The sequence below is a fragment of the Carettochelys insculpta genome, chromosome 9 (assembly GCF_033958435.1).
Source record: "Carettochelys insculpta isolate YL-2023 chromosome 9, ASM3395843v1, whole genome shotgun sequence".
In the NCBI taxonomy this organism is placed as follows: domain Eukaryota; kingdom Metazoa; phylum Chordata; order Testudines; family Carettochelyidae; genus Carettochelys; species Carettochelys insculpta.
Genome location: NC_134145.1, coordinates 30,094,124 through 30,115,666, shown reverse-complemented (window position 1 = coordinate 30,115,666; position 21,543 = coordinate 30,094,124). Strand labels below are relative to the sequence as shown.

The 21,543-nt window shown below is 41.6% G+C and overlaps 1 protein-coding gene across 1 annotated transcript in view; it reads left to right on the top strand.

The window, feature by feature from the left end:
- The window catches only part of COL24A1 (collagen type XXIV alpha 1 chain), a 232,914-nt gene that overhangs the window by 46,951 nt on the left and 164,420 nt on the right, over positions 1 to 21,543 (top strand). The window contains exons 6-7 of the mRNA XM_075003270.1: positions 1,802 to 1,855; positions 5,102 to 5,155. Coding sequence (XP_074859371.1) covers positions 1,802 to 1,855; positions 5,102 to 5,155 — 108 coding nt within the window. The remainder of the gene's footprint in view (positions 1 to 1,801; positions 1,856 to 5,101; positions 5,156 to 21,543) is intronic.

Sequence of the window (21,543 nt, the reverse complement as noted above, 5' to 3'; positions counted from 1 at the left end):
AAAATGCCCTCTGCCTGCTACCTGAATATCACATTTCCTCTTTAAAAATATCGACCTTGTAGAATTTGTAAGGAATGTATAGGCAGTCCTCTACTTTACAATGTTCACCTTAGACAAACAGCCCCTTATAACATTTCTGAATTGACTCTCTGATTCAACTTATGACCAGTGTTCCCTCTAACCTTTTCCATCTACATGCATCCATGTGCAGAATACATTCTGTTATGTTCACTGGGGCATGTGTAAATGTGCACCACCAGAAGAAACATGAATCTAGTTGTGAGCACCCTGCTAATAAGCTGGGCAGCACTGGCATGTTTCCTGGGTGGCTGCACAAGCGCACAGCTGACAGGGAACACTGCTTATAACTACAGTTTTGACTTTATGACGTTTAGTCCTACAGTGGAGTGTATTGTAGCTTTGAGTTACAATGTTTCGAATATTCAGGGCTCAATTATGTCATAAACCAGAGAACTTCCTGTAAATCCCAAACTTTGAATTTTTAATGCAGCAAATGGGCAACTTACGACTAGCCGGAAGGGAAAATTATTTCCCTACGTTACAACATGGAGAAATTTCTCATCAGTATGACACAAGTTTTGTTTTGTGGGGTGTAGTATGTAGTAAATGAAAAATTGCAGCCATCTGACAACATCTCACCAGCAGCATTGAAGAGCACTAGATTAAAGGACAGGAACAATACAGAAGTGAACAGAAATACAAATGACGTAACAGTTATGTTTGTGTTCCTGTTTGATATAGTTTGATACATTAGGCTTGCATAAGTCAGCAAATATGTACAAGTAAAGTATTCAGTTATAATTGAGAATGCAGACACACTGATTTGTTTGTACCTCTGATTGTATTTGCAATAAACTCAATTTTTTAACAAATAAGCCCCAAGTGCATTATGAAGAAATGCAGGGAAATTCAAAAGCATCACCACATATATATTCAGATTATTGTATTATGCCATGATGGGTGTGTCTACACTAGCCAGCTACTTCAAAGTGGCCAGCATAACGTCGAAATAGCACGCGTTGCGTCTACACATGCCGTGTGCTATTTCAACGTTGAAATCGACGTTAGGCGGTGAGACGTCGAAATCGATATTCCCATCTGAAGACGATCCGTGTCCCGCTACTTCGAAATAGCGGGGTCCTCCATGGCGGCCATCAGCTGAGGAGTTGAGAGACGTTCTGTCCAGCACCTGCAGAGCTCTATGGTCACTGCGTGCAGCGGAGCCTTAGCCCAGGGCTTCTGGCTGCTGCTGCTGCAGCTGGGGGTCCATGCTGCGTGCACAGGGTCTGCAACTGGTTGTCAACTCTGTGGATCTTGTGCTGTGCAGGGCAAGTGTGTCTGGGAGGGACCCTTTAAGGGAGCAGCTTGGGGCTTTGCTGGCCCCTTATTTCAATGGGGAGCACTTGTGTGTGTGGATGCTCCACATTTCCTTCCGGGGCGGCTCCTTTCAATGTTCCCCGTCGTTACTTCGACGTGGAACGTCGACGGCACCAGCCCTGGAGGACGTGTAGACGATACACATTGAAGTAGCCAATTTCGATGTCCTTACTTTGAAATAGGCTACTTCAACGTAGTGTGCTAGTGTAGATGTAGCCCTAGTGTGGCATGCCTATTTTAACATGAAAATAGACATAAGGAAACATTCTGGAAATAGACATATTTTTCTGCATCATTAGATTTTGCACATGTACAATTTCTTCAACAGTGAAAATATTTTTGGCTGGTTATATAATTAAATCATCTGTCCCTGTACTGCACTGATTTCATTTCTCTGCAATAGGGCCCAAAAGGAGATCCAGGATCCTCTCCAGGACAAGCAAAACGTGGAGAAAAGGTAACTGCTTCTTAACACAGAGAAATGCTAGCCATTTTTTGGTGTTGTTGAAGTTTGCTTATGTCCTCTATGTTGTTGGGTTTAGTTACCTTTTAAGCCTAGTGCTGTGTAAATTACAATTCCTGTTTTCCCATTATTGTTTGTCTCAGAATGGCTGATGACATTTAGATGACGTGTGACTGAATGGGTGGCTAGATCTGCATGTCCTATATCAAAGAAAGACTCTGGCAACAGTTTTGAACTGAAGACAGGTATAAAATAACACTTGATGGCACACCTGCAGTTAAATTTTAAATTCTGTATTTGATCTCACATTTTAGAAACCAAAATTAAAAAGTAAAACTTAATTACAACTATTAAATCAAATTAATTTATGTTGAGACTTGATAAATATGGTACAGTTAGATTTGTGGTTGATGTTAACTCCTTCACATTAGCAACAAAATATGTATACTGAAACCTTATAATATATCAGTACACAAACCTAAAGTTACGATGATTAAAGGAATACCTCCAGCTTAAAAAACACATCTCTACCTGAACTTGTTTTACCTCCTTTTCTTGCAAGATACTTCATTTTAACGTAACTGACACTTTAAAAATAAGCCTTTTCCATGTTTTTCAAAAATTGACAGCTCTCTGTGTAGTCATTTCCCTTGTCACTCAAGCCTTGATTCCATAGATAGAGCCTTAAGCACATGCTTAATTTAAAGCCTGTGAGTTAGGTTCATTGAATTCAGTGGGATTACTCATGTATTTAAAGCTGGGCACATGTGTAAGTCTTTGTAATGCTAGGGAACATTAGGGCTTAGTTAGCAGATTTCTCCTTTTGTTTAAATGAATCACACGGTAACAAGAGAGGAAAAAACTTGAAAAAGGAAATGTGATGCTAAACATTCAAGCTTTTGGTGAAGAGGACCCAGGAGTAGCTATGAAATAATCTTAATTTATATTTTTAAATTTACTAGACTTCAAGTTGATACTTTATACAGTGTTTGGGTGAATTTGCACATAGACACATCATCCTGCTCAACACTTCCCATTTTCACTGTCTTCTCTCCAAAAAAATGCTAACACATTCTGTGCTTTAAAATAACGAGCCTCATTCTGATCTCACTTTCACTGTTGTAAATCAGAAGTGACTCCATTTAAACCAGTAGCTACCCTGGTGTATGACAGGTGTAACAGAAGAATAAGATGCAGAGCAGAGCTCTGCTTTGAAACAAGTCTGTAAAAATGACACCTGGCAAATCAGATCTACTTCCTGTGCTTATTCAGGATCCTGTCTACCAGCTTCAGTGATAAAAATAAGCTTTTTTCCTCTTTCTAACCCTTTTGAACCAATATAACCTTGGAATAGTTAGAATTCTATTGCATTTCACAGATTATCAACATAGTTGTGACCTTAATTGTAATTGGCTTGCACATGTGTGGCTGCGAGCAGTTTAACCTGAAGAATGTTTATGACTTTGGTGATGTGTCCAAGCCACAAAGAATCCAGCTTGACTTGTTGATTCCACTTGGCAGCTGAAGGACTGTTAGAAAAATATGTTTTTTGTTGCAAATGAAACATACTGTAATTGAGAGACAATGACACTGGACACAATTACAGGCATGCACTATTAACAGTCACTTTTGAGATTATAATTGTATATTAATGAATTTAATTGCATTGGAGAAAATAAACTCACTGTTATGTAGCTTTGAAGAGCTGCCTATCAAAAGATGGGCTAGATTCAGAAGTGAAACTAAGGCTATGCCCACATGACAACCCTATTTCTAAATAAGGTATTTTGAAATGGATATTTAGAAATACCTTATTTCGAAAGAACACAACCACACACAAAGGGTGCATCGAAAATGCAAATGAGGTATAAATTTGCATATTTGACACCTAATTTGCATATTCTATTTCGAAAGAGCTTCTTTTGAAAGAAGAAAGCCAGTGTAGATGCTGCCCTTTCGAAAGTAAACCCCATCTTCGAAAGAATCCTTCTTCCCATTAAGTAAAGGGAATAAGGATTCTTTCGAAGATGGGTTTACTTTCGAAAGAGCAGCATCTACACTGGCTTTCTTCTTTCAGAAGAAGTGCTTTCAAAATTAGAATATGCAAATGAGATGCCCAGTATGCAAATTTACAACTAATTTGCATTTTGATTTGCCTCATTTGCATACCTCTTTTGAAAGAGGCGTGCAAGTGTAGATGCATCCAATATGCATTTTGAAAAAGCGCTTTCAGGTCTATAGCACTGTTTTGAAATAGTGCCATTGGAGCCTGTTATTTCAAAATAGACATTATTCCTCAGGAAATGAGGTTTACCACAACTGAAATAACGCATCCATTATTCCAATTTTATTTTGAAATAGGGTGTATGACATTTAGACAATGCCAAAGTTATTTCAAAATAACTTGGTCATGTAGACATAGCCTGATGGTGAAACGGATGAAAAGTATACCTTCGTTTGGTCATTCCACTTGAATGATACACAAATGTAGGCTTGGTCTTCATTTAAAATTTAAGTCAACATATTGATGGCATTCCAAGGTGTGAAAAATCCAACCTGCTGAGCTCTTATATGAGAATAAGCCCTGGTGTAGCTGCTGCTTGATTAATGGAAGAGTATTTCCATCTGCTTACCTACTATTGCTCAGAGAGCTGTTGCTGCAGTGACGGAAAACACCCTTTAACCTTGTAGGCTGCAATGTGGAGTTAGTGTCATAGTTAAGCAAGTTTAAATGTACACGGTCTACAATACCTCTGCTTTGGCCCATAGTGCTGAATGAGGAAATTTGCCAATTTACTAGTTTGAAACAAATTTAATTGCATTCAGATTTAGAAAATATTTGGAATACTTCCCCCATAAATTCTATTTTTTTTTTCATGTGTTACTTGCAGGTTTGTATGGAAACTAAAAATATTGCAGCCATTTTTTTCCAGTACAAGAAACGTGTAATGTTGGGAAATGGTTCTGATATAAACAAGTTGACAGCTGAGAAGTGAAAGCTGAGCTGCTTGCTTGGACTGAAATTCATCTCTGGGCAAAAGCCAGAGCAACACCTGTAACCACTTCAGTCCTACTTAAGATGGCTACAATATAGCTATTCTGAAATCCTGAAATAAATGCTGTTCTGTCTAGTCCCTTTCAAATGTCCAGGGATAAAGAGAAAGTACTGCTTCCCAGGCATTTTTAGTTTTTTCAGGTATCTAATACAGTGAAATAATTCTGCCTTATTTTGTGGTACAGGGTGACCGAGGTCCAAGAGGTTTACCAGGCCCTCCTGGTATCAGAGGTCAGAAGGTAAGATCTTCCTTTAATCTCTATATTCAGTTGTCAGGTATAAGTCCATGGGAAATCAGTGGAAGGCTGGCATAATCAGGCCCTCAGAGTTTGAAGTCCATAGTCTACCTTTGGAAATTCCTTACCATTTGAAATTTACAATAGTTGGCTGTCAAGAAACATCATGAGCCACAGATAGGTACTGTATGTGCCTTTTTTTCAGGACAGGCCCAGTTAGTCTGGAAAGCAACTGATTATCCCAAGCTGTGTAAGTTACAGAACTCCATAGTAAACGGGTCTGTATAGGAGAAAGGTCAACCTAGCTCATGACAAGCTCCACCATCCTCCTTCCACTGCTCCACATCGACATCAGAAGTTCCATCCTTAATATCAGGCATCCACTCCCTGCAAGCCAATAGTGGCAGTATAGCTGAAATGCACCCTCCTGTGCAAGCAACACTTCTAGGTTCCAAACACACACTGTGTTGTCAAAAGAAAATGGTACATGCTGAAATCTTGCCTTCTACTGTGGGTATGATTTAAGTAGGACTAGTATGAAACCTGTCCAAAACCCAGGCGACTTGATCTAAGTGAAGCTATAGCACATGTACTGCCATTCTCCATATTGTGGACAGGTACAAGACCTCGATCCCCACTGTAGCCAATCCAGAACTTTTCCTGAGTTGTAAATTAATTGAAAAAGTAGTGAGCAAAATGTAAATTAAGTTTTTTTATGATCATGTATGGTGTGCACCTCTGAAAAGCTTGCTGTGTTTCTGCTCTGGCAGCATGAACACTCTATCTTCAATAAGTATACTTCTGCCTGAAAGATACTGATATTTTAAATGAATGAATCTCACTTCATGCTCAGTTTCAGGATTCCACCCCCTCCACACACTTTTGTATTCATTAATTCATTCGCTGAACCATGTGTTAATTCATGGTGAGATGAGCTCAATCTTTCAGCACCACAAAATTGAATGTTTTGGAAAGATATTTGTCAGAGTAGCTAAAACTCTTGCCCTGAAGCCAAGTGACATAAGTTTAGATTTTGGAAGCCAAATAATATTGACATAATTACTTCTTCACTGGAAGAAATGTCAGAACACGGTAAGAAATATAAATGTCATACCTCATTTAAAAATTACTCAGACCTTAACAGACCACTAACATGGGACAGCATAAGGCAAACAAAGAAAAATTCAGGAAATGGGACAAGAGAGGATGCCAAGATTGTAGGAGTGGAGAGAACGGCACTGATGGTATTCAGACACAAAGCTGGAGAAAGGTAGAATGAGGTTATAAATTATTTTGAAAATCACTAAGATGTTGTTTGAGTTCAGTAATGGATAGGAATTCAGAGGGCTTGTTTACACATGGCCACTCAGAGAAAATTAATCCAAATTAAGTAAAGGTGTGAATTTAAAGTGGATTAGTTAAATTTCACTAAACCACTGTGTGGGCACTCTCATACAGAATTAAAATGGCACTCTCATACAGAATTAATATGTGTGAGTGCTCTTATACAGAATTTGATTTAGTTTAGTTCACTTGTCTTTTAGTGACCAAAAGCCTCAATTTACTCCTTGTAACACAAGAAAGGCAGATGTTACAGAATTAGTTCAAAAGCTGCTAGGAGATGTATTTCACTTGTCCACAAAGTCTCTGGGATTTAACAAATGTTACCTAATTTGTTCAGCTTGACTAGAATTTTCATTGCTTAAGTGAGGAAATTCCCTCCAGCAGAATCTGTTCTTATCCAGATTTTATATTAGCTTCAGAAAACTAAGCAGTTTTTCTTTATTCCAGTAAAAGCATCCCAGAGTGTGTCTGCATTACGATCGAGGGGTGATTGTGTTCAGTTGCTTATTGGCACTTTTCTTTGTCATGTGACGTGGACGCTAATTGGAACCACATTTTAGAAAACTCCAGTCTGAACCAATCTTGTTAAAACACTGATCTCATGAATTATGTTACACCTGTAAGCACTAAAGTGTATTTTATGCTTGACATTTAATGTACCTAAGTCCAAGCTTTGTAGTTTGTAAGATACTTGGTTTTTTCTTGTCATTACCAGAGATACACAAGATGATGAACATATTATTAGACTTCTGTTGAGTTGGTGGCTTGTTTTTATTTCGGAAAGTAATTTTAAAGTTGTGTGTGCAGCATGTGGAAAACAGGAATCCATGAAGAAAATAATCTCACCATTTTCATTTGTTATTTTACATTTGACTTTTATTAAATATACTTGGGAAATTACTGAAGTGGATGTAATTGAGTAACATAATTCCTTTGTCACCTTACTATAGAGAAGACAAAAAAATCCACAAATTCTTTGCTTCTTGAGCCCGATATGATTCTGGCAGTTGGCTCTGATTTTTTTTTCCTGTGGGTTGATCTACAGTATAATGAGCAGCATTTAAAATGTGACATGAGTTTTAATGTGGATAGCCCTTTTAGGTAGCATAATTAATGTTTTATTTCTGCCCATGCCCATTTTCTGTTTCACTTCAATTATCTTCCTAAAGGATTTGTATGCTGAGACTTTCAAAGAAGTACTGGGAATCCGAACACTTGTTGTTCTTTAATTTTAATGGTAGAATTGAATATTTCATTGGTATCATGCTGCATATAGTACATGCCTCCTACTGCCCTCCCCTGGGCATAATTAGACCTATTCAAAGTTGGGAATAAAATAATAGTAAAATTTTTTTTCAGTAAAATTTGTCTGATTTGGAACCTTTGTGAAAGCTTATACAATCCTTATGCAATAATATGCACTGCTATAGGGATTGTGAAAATGTTGGGGTGTACGTTCATGTTATGTTTAAATTCTTTAAAGGAAACAGTTTGTGAGTAGTCATGTACCATGTGCTCTTGATTCTGGCTCCCTGGAGGTTTGAACTTAGCACAGATAGGGAAGAGAGTAGAAACAAGAAACTCCGTTAGTTCCTCCATTTCCTTGACATCTCTTTCTATGATAATCCTTCAAACCATGCAGTAGCAGTCTATAAATACTAGTTCTTTTGGAGTATCACTATAGAATAATGTAATTACAGTTCTTTCAGTGAGGTAGTAAGAAAAAGATACTAGCAACTAATTACTGGGCTTAATTTTATTTTTCATTCTGTGTACCGTACCCATCTCCTGTGAATGTGTGTCTTTGTCTTAATAGTTTGCTAAGGTGCTATTGACTACATATTTCAACTGCCTGTAGCATGTTTATCATTCAGGGCCAAATTTTGCTCAGTTACACCTGTACAAATCCAAAGTAACTGTTACGAAGTTGGTATGCTTGCTTCAAATTTATACCAGCGTGAGCAAGAACAGAGTGTCGTATACTGGTCATCCTCTGAGTCTGGTCTCTTTGATTGAAGCATCCATACGAAAAGGAGGGCAGCAGCAGGAGAATTCGTAATATGTTGGTGAAGAAAGAATGATGTTTTCAAGACAAGCACAAATATCCAGCGTCTGGGGTCAGATCTGAAAGTGTAAACTTAATATCAGCATCTCCCTGACCAGCAATCCACAGAGAGCTGCCACGGAGAAATGTATGGCTAATTTGACTAAATTCTGGCCAAAGAGCAGGGAACAAGTAATTCACCCAAGGTAGTTGCTGTTGCCCTGCAATGTAACTGCTGCAAATCTAGACACCTAGGTAACTCCTCTGTGGATGACTTTATCATCTAAAGTGTGCTGCCATTGCACATTAATGTTAAATTGTGTGAGGATGTATGTGAAAGAACCCATAGGACCATACAGTACTAAAAGTCTGAGGGTTAATTTACCTAGTGTCTATGCAAGAGAGTTAAGTTCCAAGCGGACTGTGAAGAGCTGCGAAAGAATGTTACAAAACAGGGTGACAAGGCAATAATATGGCAAATGAAATTCAATGTTACATGCAAAATAATGCACATTGGAAAATGTGCTCCCAGCTATACATATAAACTGATGGGATTTAAATTAGCTGTTACTGCTCCATAAAGAGACGTTGGCAGCATTGTTCTCTGAAAATATCCATTCAGTGTGCAAAGGCAGTCAACAAAAGCCAACAGAATGATGGGAATCATTAAAAAAAAAAAGGTTAGGTAATAAAAGAGAAAAATCCTATTGCCTCTCTATAAATCCATGATATGTTCACATCTTGTGTACAAATGTGGTTGACTCATATTAAAAAGGCATATTGCAATTGGAAAAGACTCAGCAAATGGCAAGAAAAATAATTAGAGGTATGAAAGAATTGCTGTATGAGGAGAGATTAATAAGATTGGGACTTTTCAGCTTGAAAAAGAGGAGAGAATATGATAAAGGTCTAGAAAATTGTGACTATTGTAGAGAAAGTAGATATACAGACACTCCTCATAATACAAGAACTAGTGGTTACCAACTGAAATCAAGAGACAGCAGGTTTAAAACAAACAAAAGGAAGTATTTTTGTTTTTTGTTTTTTCTTTTTAAACATGAAGTTTTTTTAATAATGCACAGTCAACCTGTGGAATCTTTGCCGGAGGATGTTGTGAAGGCCAAGACTATAATAGGTCCCAGAATAAAACTAGATAAATTCATGGAGGTTAGATCCACTCCAGGTGTGCGTAGTCTCTGTTTGCCAGAAACTGTGAATGTGTGAGAGGGGATGCATCACTTGAATTTTGCCTGTTCTGTTCATTCCCTCTGGGGCATTTGGAAACTGGCCACCATCAGAGGAGAGGATACTGGGCTAGATGAACCATTGGCCTAACACAATGTGGCCATTCTTGTGTTAGAATCCCACATACACTCATAAGAATAACCATCATAAGTGTACGGTTGAAGATACTCCATAAAGAAAAGTCCTAAGCTGACTGTGAAGAGCTGCAAAAGAATATTACAAAAGTTAAACTTTGAAGTAGGGGACTACTCCACTCCCGGGAATGGACTAAGGACTTTGAAGTTAGCTTGAAGTAAGGAAAAACATGTGTAGACTCTCTACTGGCTACTTCGAAGTAGTCCTTAACTTTGAAGTTAGTTCCTAGTGAAGATGCACCCAAAAGCAGTGTCTACACGTGCATGCTACTTCAAAGTAGCGGCACTAACTTTGAAATAGCGCCCGTCACGGCTACACGTGCCGGGCGCTATTTCGAAGTTAACTTCGACGTTAGGCGGCGAGACGTCGAAGTTGCTAACCCCATGAGGGGATAGGAATAGGGGTCGAAGTAGGGACCGTGTAGTCGTTGCGCGTCCCGCAACTTCGAAATAGCGGGGTCCGCCATGGCGACCATCAGCTGAGGGGTTGAGAGACACTCTCTCTCCAGCCCCTGCGGGGCTCTATGGTCACCGTGGGCAGCAGCCCTTAGCCCAGGGCTTCTGGCTGCTGCTGCGGCAGCTGGGGATCCATGCTGCAGGCACAGGGTCTGCAACCAGTTGTCAGCTCTGTGTATTTTGTGTTGTTTAGTGCAACTGTGTCTGGGAGGGGCCCTCTAAGGGAGCGGCTTGCTGTTGAGTCCGCCTTGTGACCCTGTCTGCAGCTGTGCCTCGCACCCTTATTTCGATGTGTGCTACTTTGGCATGTAGACGTTCCCTCGCAGCGCCTATTTTGATGTGGTGCCGCGCAACGTCAAAGTTGAACATCGACGTTGCCAGCCCTGGAGGACGTGTAGACGTTATTCATTGAAATAGCCTATTTCGATGTCGCTACATCGAAATAAGCTACTTTGATGTAGGCTTCACGTGTAGACGTAGCCAAAGAGTGCTATTTTCCTAGAATGTAGTTTAATCAAATATGGTTTGATTAAATAGGAAAAGCACACTCCTTTGAATGCTGTTTTGTTAAGTTTAGACATGTTTAAAATGGAACATGTTGATATGGCTTAAATGTACTTTTGCCTTATACTGACTATGTTTTTTACCAGGCAGACAGGGTCTAGTCTTTACACATGAAGATAAATTATGTTGATCACTACTTCTTAAGTAGCAGCATGCTTTCTGCTACCTCTGTCTCTTTCCCACAGGACCTGAGCTTTTCTCTTCATTGTAGCAACTCTAAAACTTTCACTGAAACTTGCTAAGGCATCCAATTTTGATGAATCCTTGCTGGGTACACTGGGCCCAATACTCTCTTTTTCTGACCACTTATAAATCAGGAGTGACACCACCATTAAAAGTAACAGAATTACATTAGTGTAGAAGTGGTGTGAGCAAAATCAGGCCCTGTAGTGAGTCAGTATGGCCTCCTGCTGACTCAGAGGCAGAGGAGGCTGCGCAGAGGCCCTGGTGGGCGGGTCCGGAGCCAGAATACCAGAGGCCCGCCCCTCAGAGGGCGGGGCCCAGGGCTAGAAAGGCCAAGGGCAGGGCTCGGGACCTATTAAAGCCTGGGCCTCCGGGCCGGGAGGACGCGCCTGCACGAGCTCCCCCGCGACAAGAGCAGAGGGCCTGTCGCCGCCTGGCCGGGCCAGAGGAGCAAGCCCCCAGCGGCTCCGAACAACCCCGGATCCAGATGCCCCAGGGGGACTACCCGGACTTCCCAGACCTGCTAGGACCCTCACGCCAGCGGAGACCCCCCGCCTTGGAAGAAGCCCCAGGAGCGGTCTGCCCCAGAGTCCCGGCGGATCCCTACAGCCCTCAGGCCCAGGATCACCTCGGGTCCCCCGTGCTACCACCGCCCGACTATCCCAATGACATTGAGATGAGCGACTGGCCGGAGCCCCTGAAGGTGGACGATCTGGAGGAGACCGACCCAGAGGGACCCCCTGACCAGATGGACTGGGACCTTCTGCCAGTGGAGGTAGAGGTAGGAAGTGGCCCGGGGAATGACGCTCCCGAACCCATGGCAGTGTGTTGCGGCCTGGATCCCCACTGCCGTGGTCGTGTGTGAGCGACCCCCAGGGCCCCGGGCCAGGTCGCAGTGGAGTGGGAGGGCCTGCGACCCCTTACCCACTCCTTGACAGGCCCAGCCTGTGCTGGGCCTGTGCTTAAACCCTTGTGCTGTTGCCCTGCCCCAAACTGAGGGCTGGGCCTGTGCTTAAACCCCTGTGCTGTTGCCCCGCCCCAAACTGAGGGCTGGGGCCTGTGCTCAAGCCCTGTGCTGTTGCCCTGCCCCAAACTGAGGGCTGGGCCAGAATTGTACTACTATTGTGAACTGCAGCCCCGCCCTGGACTGAGGGCTGGGCCAGAATAGTACTACTGTTGTGAACTGCTGCTCCGCCCTGGACTGAGGGCTGGGCGGGTACTGTATTGCAACTGTGAGCTGCTGTCCCGCCTTGAACTGAGGGCTGGGCCGGTACTGTATTGCTATTGTGAACTGCTGCCGCGCCCTGGACTGAGGGCTGGGCTGGAAGTGTGTTGCGAGTGTGAACTGCTGCCCGCCCTGAACTGAGGGCTGGGCCGGTGGTGTATAGTAACAGTGAACTGCTGACTGCCCCGAACTGAGTGCGGGACTGGTGTTCTAACCCGTTTTTGGGTGCCGCCCGCCCTAGGCCAAGGGCTGGGCGTTTCGGGACTCTTACAGGCCCACCGCCCATGTTCAATTCCTTCTTGGTTCTATGTTAAAGGGATGGTCTTGTCGCAGCAGTAATATAAACAGCAAGGGGTGTGTCTACACTTGCATTCCTCTTTCGAAAGAGGTATGCAAATTAGCCAAATCAAAAATGCAAATGCAAAAAATGCAAAAATTTGCACATGCATATTTGCATATTCAACACCTCATTTGCATATTCTGATTTCAAAAGAGCTTCTTTCGAAAGAAGAAAGCCAGTGTAGACGCTGCTCTTTTGAAATTAAACCATTAAATAAAGGGAAGAAGGATTCTTTCGAAGATGGGTTTACTTTCAAAAGAACAGCGTCTACACTGGCTTTCTTCTTTCGAAAGGAGCGTTTTTGAAATTATAATATGCAAATGAGGTGTTGGATACGCAAATTTATACCTCATTTGCATTTTCGATTTGGCTAATTTGCATACCTCTTTCGAAAGAGGAATGCAAGTGTAGACACACCCAATATGTTTAGCCTTTCAGATTAGAATCGGGGCAGGGCTTGTCTACACTGCAGAGTCTTTGTTGGCAGAACTGTGCTGGCATGTCTAAGGCTGCTTCTACACATGCCACTCCTGTCGGAGGTGGCATGGTAATGAGGCAATTGAAAGCAGGCTAATGAGGTGCTATTATGCATATTCAGCACGTCATTAGCATAATGGCAGCTGCGCAGATTTCAAAGTCCAGACTGGGAATTGCAGTTTGACAGTGTAGTTGGGACAGCTTTGAAATAAGCACCCCACTTCGACATTCCCTTCCTCCGATCTAGTTTTGTGGGAGTAAGGAAATATCAAAGTGGGGCACTTATTTTGGAGCTGCCCCCATCTACACCGTCAGTCTGCAATCCAAAGTCTGCACTTTGAAATTCATGCAGCCACATTATGCTAATGAGGTGCTGAATATGCACATTAGTGCCTCATTAGCCTGCTTCAAATTGCCTCATTACCATGCCACCTCTGACAGGAGGTGACGTGTAGAAGCAGCCTAAGATAGCAAAGCACCTTAGCAGAGACATCACATATGTCAGGAAAAGGAGTTTCACCCTTTTTCCTTTTCCTACAAAGCATGTAAAGGGGAAAGGCTCTCGTATGAGCACCTGTTTTCACAGTGTGCATTATTGCTGTACGAAATGTACAAGTAACTGTCAAATGTAACAAATAAACAGACAAAAAAAAATCCAGACCAAACTTGATTGCCACCTAAAACCAGTGATGCTTTCCTCGTTGGTCTCATTGAGCAAGGAGCTCTTTCAGTCTCAGTTAATTGAGCTTCCTGCCTGATCATGGAAGGTAGAAGTATCTATGCAATCAGTTCTGGCATAATTTTGTAAAATGTCACATCATCTTGTTGAAGTGGACACTCCCATTGTTTTCAATGTTGGTTTCTGAAATTTTGAATAATTCTGGACGTTTTCCTTTAATTAGTCATACAAAATAGAATCACATGGTAACACCATTATTTTAGTAGTTAGACTGGAAAGAAAACCTCCTACATGTTAAGTGTGCTGGCAGAATCCATGCAGAGGAGTGAAAAGCAGCTCATTGGAGGCACCCTGGCTTGGGAAGCATGATGTGTTCCCCATCCACAGACCAACTCCCTCCGTGCACCAGGACTTCGGTGCAGTTACTCTTGATATCTACCGATAATATAGAGAGTTATTATTTTGGAGAATCTTTATTTTCACACTTGAAATTTTGAATCTTGGGCGTTTGAGCGCTTCACTACCTACTGCACTAAAGGGATGTAAATTCTGGTGTGCACTATATGTTTTGCATTTAACTGGCCCATGTGGACTCTGGTGGCACTTGCTAATGTACTTTGCTATCGTACCATTTGAAAAGGGATTACATTAATGGGGAGAACTCACTAATGCACTATGTCTGTGGGCAAGCCCTGACTCCAGGCTGGGGTAATTTAAATGTTGCTTGGCCTGAAGGAAGTGTAAGATATATCATCTGAAGCTTCTGTAGACAGTGCTCTGAAGTTGGCCCTATCTGCCCATCTATGGCTGTCTATTCATGTTATCCTTGACAGTTTGTAGATTTAAAAACAAGTCAATGATGGACTGAGGATGAAGCCATGTGTCATTAGGGTACTACAGGCAGCACAGGCTTGCCAGAGACCCGCTTTTTATTGTTTACATGTCACCCAGACAAAAAAAAAAAAGTGCATCTACATAGAAGCCTGACACTTTTTTCATCTGAAGGTGCCTGGAGCCCAAGTAAACATTTCAAAACTCTATCAGATAGTGAAAATGTGGTGAAGACAAGTACACTCTGTCTAGTGGTGTTTGTGGTGTTCTCTATGGGTTTGCTCCTGCCCAAACTACTGGAAGAGGACCAGGTGATTGCAGTCAGTAGAGAGCAGCAAGAATGGGACAAGCTTATTTCACTCAAATTTTTATTCCTGTCATTATTCAGACAGAGGATTAATTTTATGCTGCCTTTGGTCTATACAGTATCTGTCATGGAGGAATGAGAGTACCATTGTGATATATGTCGTTCATCTATGCTGCTGTGTTGTTCTTTGACAACCTTCTCAATAGCTTGGAAAATGACTGACTGTCCAGCTGTTTCAACTTTTCCATGGACAAGGTTTTAATATGCATATAGCTTTAAATGCTGGTATTGGCTCTAGTTACAAAGCTGTTCTTCATACCGATGGCAAAGGTTTCCTTAACAACACCCACAGTGGTACAGCTCATTGTGCTTACTGATTGCCCACAATAGCTTTTCTCAATTCTTCTTTGGCACTGTTCAGAGAAGACCAAATCCCCCCACTATGCTTGTAACTCTGGATCCAGGCAACTACCTAGCCGTTTCTCTGTCTCTCTTGTGAGTCTGCGGCATTACTGTTCTGTCCCGATAATCGAGCCAGCGGGCAACTTCCCCAGTACAGTGCTCATGGAGTTACTATGGAAATAATGGAGAACACCACTGGGCTCTCAGCGTTGTTGTTGCTGTGTAATATTTATATTGATGTCATGCCAAGAGGTCTCAGCACGGTTGAGGCTGCAATGTGCTATGGGCTGTACAAACATACAGTAAATGACTGCCCCTTAAATTTCCTGCCTTAAGTCGCTTCTCAGAGCAATAAGTCCTTTTTCTCTCACAGACCAAAGCAATTTTTTGTCTCTCCATGCTGTGTCTACACTACCTCCTTACTTCGAAGGGAGCATGGTAAGTAAGGTGTTAGGAGATTATTGATAAAGTGCTGCGCTGCATATTCAGCACTTCCTTAAGCTAATTCTCCCCCACGGCAGCTTCAAAGTGTTAAACTTCAGAGTGCTGGTTTGTGTGTAGCCGCGGCTCACCTGCTGGTACTTCAAAGTGCCTGGGCAACTTCAAAGTCCCTTTACCCCTCAAAATTTTAACACTTGGAAGTTGCCGTGAGGGAGAATTAGCTTAATGAAATGCTGCATATGCACCACCGCACTTCATTAATAATCTCCTGACGCCTAACTTACCATGCTCCCTTCGAAGTAGGGAGCTGGTGTAGACAAGCCCCACGAGTGCCAGAAACATGCCCACAGAATGGATGTTCGAGTGTAACCAGGAACTCGAGCCCTTCCAGTTCTGTTATTTTTTTCCTTTGATGTCCAAATGTGAGCATCTTAATTAGAATCTGGGGAATACCTCATCCTCCAGTCAACCTACAGATATTGTTAGCTTTGCTTTTTATACACACGTTTCTTTTAGCTCAACACAAACGTTCCCTTTTCTCCTGGTTCAGATATAATGAAACATTTGAACATTTCCTCTGTAAGCACCTATTCTAAAGGATCCTTTAAAAACCCAGAAGTAGGATCACTCTCAAAAAATTCTTAGACCACTCAGGACCCAAATCCCACTGAAAATTGATCAATGGGATTTAGGCTCCTCAATGACTTATGTCCTTTTAAGGTGCTATTGAAAATTTTAGCCACTATCCCTAAGAAAGTGTCATTGCTTTCCCCTCCATGTTTGCATTGCAGAATCATTAATCATGCTTTTGTCTTTAGGGATCTTACTAACAACATTTAGTTAGGCAAGTTATGGCATGTTAATTAGGCAGTCCTTCTCAATCCCATACCCACTTTACATTGTATAGTATCAGAGGGGTAGCCGTGTTAGTCTGGATCTGTAGAGCAACGAAGGGTCCTGTGGCACCTTATAGACTAACAGAAAAGTTTAGAGCATGAGCTTTCGTGAGTTAACTCACTTCTTCAGATGCTGGTCCAGCATCTGAAGAAGTGAGTTAACTCACGAAAGCTCATGCTCTAAACTTTTCTGTTAGTCTATAAGGTGCCACAGGACCCTTCGTTGCTTTACATTGTATAGGGGCTCATGCCAGTGCTTCTAAAGTAGCTGTGCAGACAGGACTTTGGAGTTGCAACTCAGGCTGGAGCCAAGGCTCTTGGATGCAGGGTGAAAGAGCAACTTCAAAGCATAGTCTACAGAGCTATTTTTAGAGCACCAGACTGAGACCCACTAACCAGAGTCTGCAGACTTGGGCTGTGAGGCTTGCTTCCGTGGGCTGAGCAGGCAAACCTTCAGATGTACAACTGAAATATGTTCTGCAACTTGTGCTTTGCCCATGATTGTTATTTGCCTCTGCTTTACTGCAGCATTAAAGCAAGTTAGCACTCTGTGTGTGTGTGTGTGTGTGTGTGTGTGCGCGTTTAGCCATGTGTAAGGGAATATCTGGAATACCTGGAACATGGGTTTTAAGAAAATGGAACCTCTAGTTTTTTTAAATAAGTGCACATCTTTGGTATTAACATTATTCCCCAAGCAAGTCTATAATACTAAAATTGCAAAGTTTGAAGTTTAACAGATGTTTCATTTTTGTTGTCTAAACTATTACTGAGCAAACTTACTCCTCATTTGCAGTTTCACATAGGGTCAAGCCATTTAGTTTCTTGTAACAGCTCTTGGTCTGGTGTAGAACCAAACTGAAACTTGGAGGGAACAGATGACCTTATTGAAATCATGGATAGAACTTCCATTGACTTTGATAGGGCCAGGATTTCATTCACCATCTGTTTAGGCAAGCCGTCATCCTCACGAGAGGTAAACATAAAGCTTGATTGTTTAAGGATTCCAGGATAATCTGGAAGATTTTGTTTAGTGCCAGATAGGTGGTAGTTTCATTTACTTGTACAAAACAATCATCATTTTATGAGGTATTAAAAATAATTAAATCAATATGAAAGAAATCTTTCTTTCTTTTTTTTTTTTTTTTTTTTTTACAGTTGTCTTTTCTTAGAGAGCTTCTTGGAGCTCTCTGTGATGACCTTCTCCTTATGCTTATCTCAGTTAAATGGGCTCATTCAGAGACAGTGTTATGACAAGGATTTGGAACGGGAAACTGTCTGGATGAAATCCAGCTTTGCAATAATTACAAGCAGATTGTTGCCAAAGGCATTTTGCCTACGTGTTACTTAAGATAACATAAATCTATGACTACCTCTGCAAATTAAGCAGGCACAGCTAGAAATAATTTATACTGAGGTAAGTTTCTCTTTCTCCCTCATTCCACAGCAGTTACTGAAATTAAGCCAGGTTGATGTCAAATAGAAAGATACTGCAAAAATCTTCTTGCTGAGAAAATATAAGGGGAGGTAGAGGGAAATCAAGACCCCACAGCTGCATTTTGCAAATCTGAATATATTCTTTACAGCATCTGTTCATCTTTTGTACCTGCAGGGTCCCAAAGGCTATCCAGGGCCACCAGGTCCACGAGGCGAGCAGGTGAGTGCTGAAGGCACTGTAATGTTTGACACAAATTATACATTAAGATAATGACTTTAAATGCTTCTATCAGCTAATTTCTTTCAGTTACTGAGTAGTTGAGGAATACTCAATGGATTTCATTCTTGACCAGGTGCTTAGTTACCATGGAGAAGGGTATGGCTTAAGGGTCAAAGTAAAATATAATAGTTGTTTATAACTGTGACTATGTAAGTTTATGAGTAGTGACTATACACTATAATAGTTGTTCCTCCAACTAGTCCTGTGGCATGGCAGAAGCGTGTTGTATAATCTTTTAGGAGGCAAATTCAGACTCTTTCAAAATCATACTGAGTGAGACTCGACAATGCATGCTTAATCTCTGGATGGGGACACAGGAAGCAATGGTTTGTTGCTTTCTTAAAGTATCCATCATGTGAGTTTCAGAGGTAGACAGTTGTTACTCCTGTCTGCTAGGGATAAGGTGCCATGGCTGTCAAATGTAATAACCTTGAAACAAGAATCACGTTTATCTTTGGTATACAGTACTCAGTATGTTGGACGAAGAATTGTGATATAATGATTGTAGTGATCGGAGAAAGCAAAAACAAAGAATAAAAAATGGATGATAAGTGTCAAAAACTTCAGCTGAGCTCTATTGCATGCTCCCAAGTTGAGTGAGGGTGCTCATTGTAGTTTAATCCATTGGCTTCTGACATCTTTCTGCAAGACAATCATCAGAGTTGCTCAGAAGAGCAGTATAGTTAGCTGCAGGACCAGAGAACCAAAGAAGGAGTTGGTGAAAAATGACTAACCAGCAATGAAACCAAAAGGGTAAATTGTGCGTGTGCGAGAAAGAGAGAGAGAGAGAGTATGATTTTAGAGGAATAATTTTGGCACTAAAGGGGCAAGTGTGTGAATTCTCTTGTGTATAATCTGATACAATAGACTTCTGTATGAAATTATTCTTTGCTCTTTACAGCAGTGCTAGAGACCACCTGACCTCATATTGATATACCAATACTATTGTTATAAATAAAGTTATTCATAGTCTGTTACATTGTTTTGTAAATATTAAGAACTCATTTTTAAAAATTTGGGGAAATAGTTTTCTTCCATAGACTGTTCTTACTTCTCCTATTTTAAAGACTGTGACAAGATGATACATAATGTAGAGGGCAACCTGGAAAAAGTGAGGACGATGACAGTCATTTTACATGTCAGTAGCAACAGACTTTGTGAAGTTCAATGTATCCGCTTGTTGTCTGGAATTTCTGTACCCCCTCTACAACAACATCAAAGGTTGCTGTAAATATACCAAATGAGAAAATACTTGAGAGTAAAGCCCAACCGGGAGTGAAAACAGGGTCTTACGAACAACAAAGAATAAATTAAAATGATTTCTTGCTCTTTGGCTGTGTCTAGACTAGCCCCGAACTTCAAAGAAGGCATGGCAGTTAGGGTGTTGGGAAATTACTAATGAAGTGCTGCAGTGCATATGCAGCAGTTCATTAGTCTAAATCTCCCCCACGGCAACTTCAAAGTGTGAAACTTCGAAGTTCCCACTTGCGTGTAGCTGTGGGTACTTTGAAGTGCCCGTGCCACTTCGAAGTCCCTTTACTCCTCAAAATTTTGAGGAGTAAAGGGACTTTGAAGTGGCGCAGGTATTTCAAAGTATCCATGACTGACCCACGGCTACACGCAAGCCAGCACTTTGAAGTTGCCATGGGTGAGATTTAGTCATTAGTAATCTCCCGACACCCTAGTTACCATGCCCCCTTTGAAGTTTGGGGCTAGTCTAGACACAGCCTTTGGGTATTTTGTCATGATCTGCACTTATTCAGCCAAACTTTCTGAGTCACTACAGGGGCTCATCTGCATACTTGGCTTAATCTAATTCTTGACCTTCCTCTCCCACCCCTCCATTCTCTGATTTGCTTACCTTGATCATTTTTTTTTCTGGTTTGTCCTCATTGATTACTCTTTTTAGTTCTCTGTGCCTTAAATATTGAGTCTGTTCTGGTCTGGCTATGGTCTGAAGAAGTGGGTCTGTCCCACGAAAGCTCAGCTAATAAATTATTTTGCTAGTCTTTAAAGCGCTACTTGACTGCTTTTTGTTTTGTTGTTCAGCCAAAATTATCCATAGACCTCAAAAGTGTTTCAGGCATTAGGGGACCATGGATCCTGGTTCCATGGTAGATCAACCCATTCAGGGCATATTCATCCTCCCATATATGTGCAGAGGATGAAAGAAATCATGGAAAGCAAGAGAGAGAGCCATCTTGTTCAGGACTTGGAATGCCTGGGATTATTTTTCCTCACCCAAACCAGCTGCATGTATTTCATAAAGGAAATTCTGGTCTACTGTTAATGTGTCTCACTCATGTGACTATGAATGGAAGGGTTGGACAATCTACAACTCTGCTGTATGGATTTGGTTCATTTAAACAAAATTAGCTGAGAAGCGTGCCAGAGGTGGAGGGAAAGAAAGTGACATTCTAACATGTTATCTCGCTCATCCCCCTTTCCAAATCTTAATAGTGGCTTTTGTGGAGGAGCTGATCAGTAGAGAATCCCAAGGGGCTTTGCTTCCTCCAGCACCTGTACCACAATTTTCCTCTTTGTTAATATCTTTGGCCATGAGCACCTCCTTCTTTTTCTTCCTATTTGTCATGAAGAATGAACCTCCTAAGGGCTTTGAGGTCCAGGAACATTGAGCCAAATCAGCTTCTCTAACAGATACACTGCAAGAGTGGGTACAGGGGCAGGAAAATCACACAAGTTTCCCTAAGCAGAGTTTGTCTCAATTGGCTGATCTTGTTGTGAACCTCAGTCCTGGAAGCCAGGCCTATATGCTCAGCTTCTGGGCACTGGAAAGTTGAAATATCAGGACTTCATTTACCAGTGGCTACCCAGGGAATGCCCAGTGAGGGGGTTTGTAGGGAGCACAGCGAAACAATGGAGAAGTTTTTGCATCTTCTTTACAGCTCTCTTTGGTGGATTCTCAGAGGTGTTTGGGATGCAGATGCATGTCCTTTCAAGGCTTCATTCCCAGTAATGGTTTTAATGGTTTCCCTATCCAATGGAGGATGCTCTGGATAACTGGTGGAGGCAGAGTACAGTTGACCTCTTAGTTTAGAGTGGGCAGATCCAGACATAGCAGTTCCCTCTCTTTTTTTCAGATTTCATG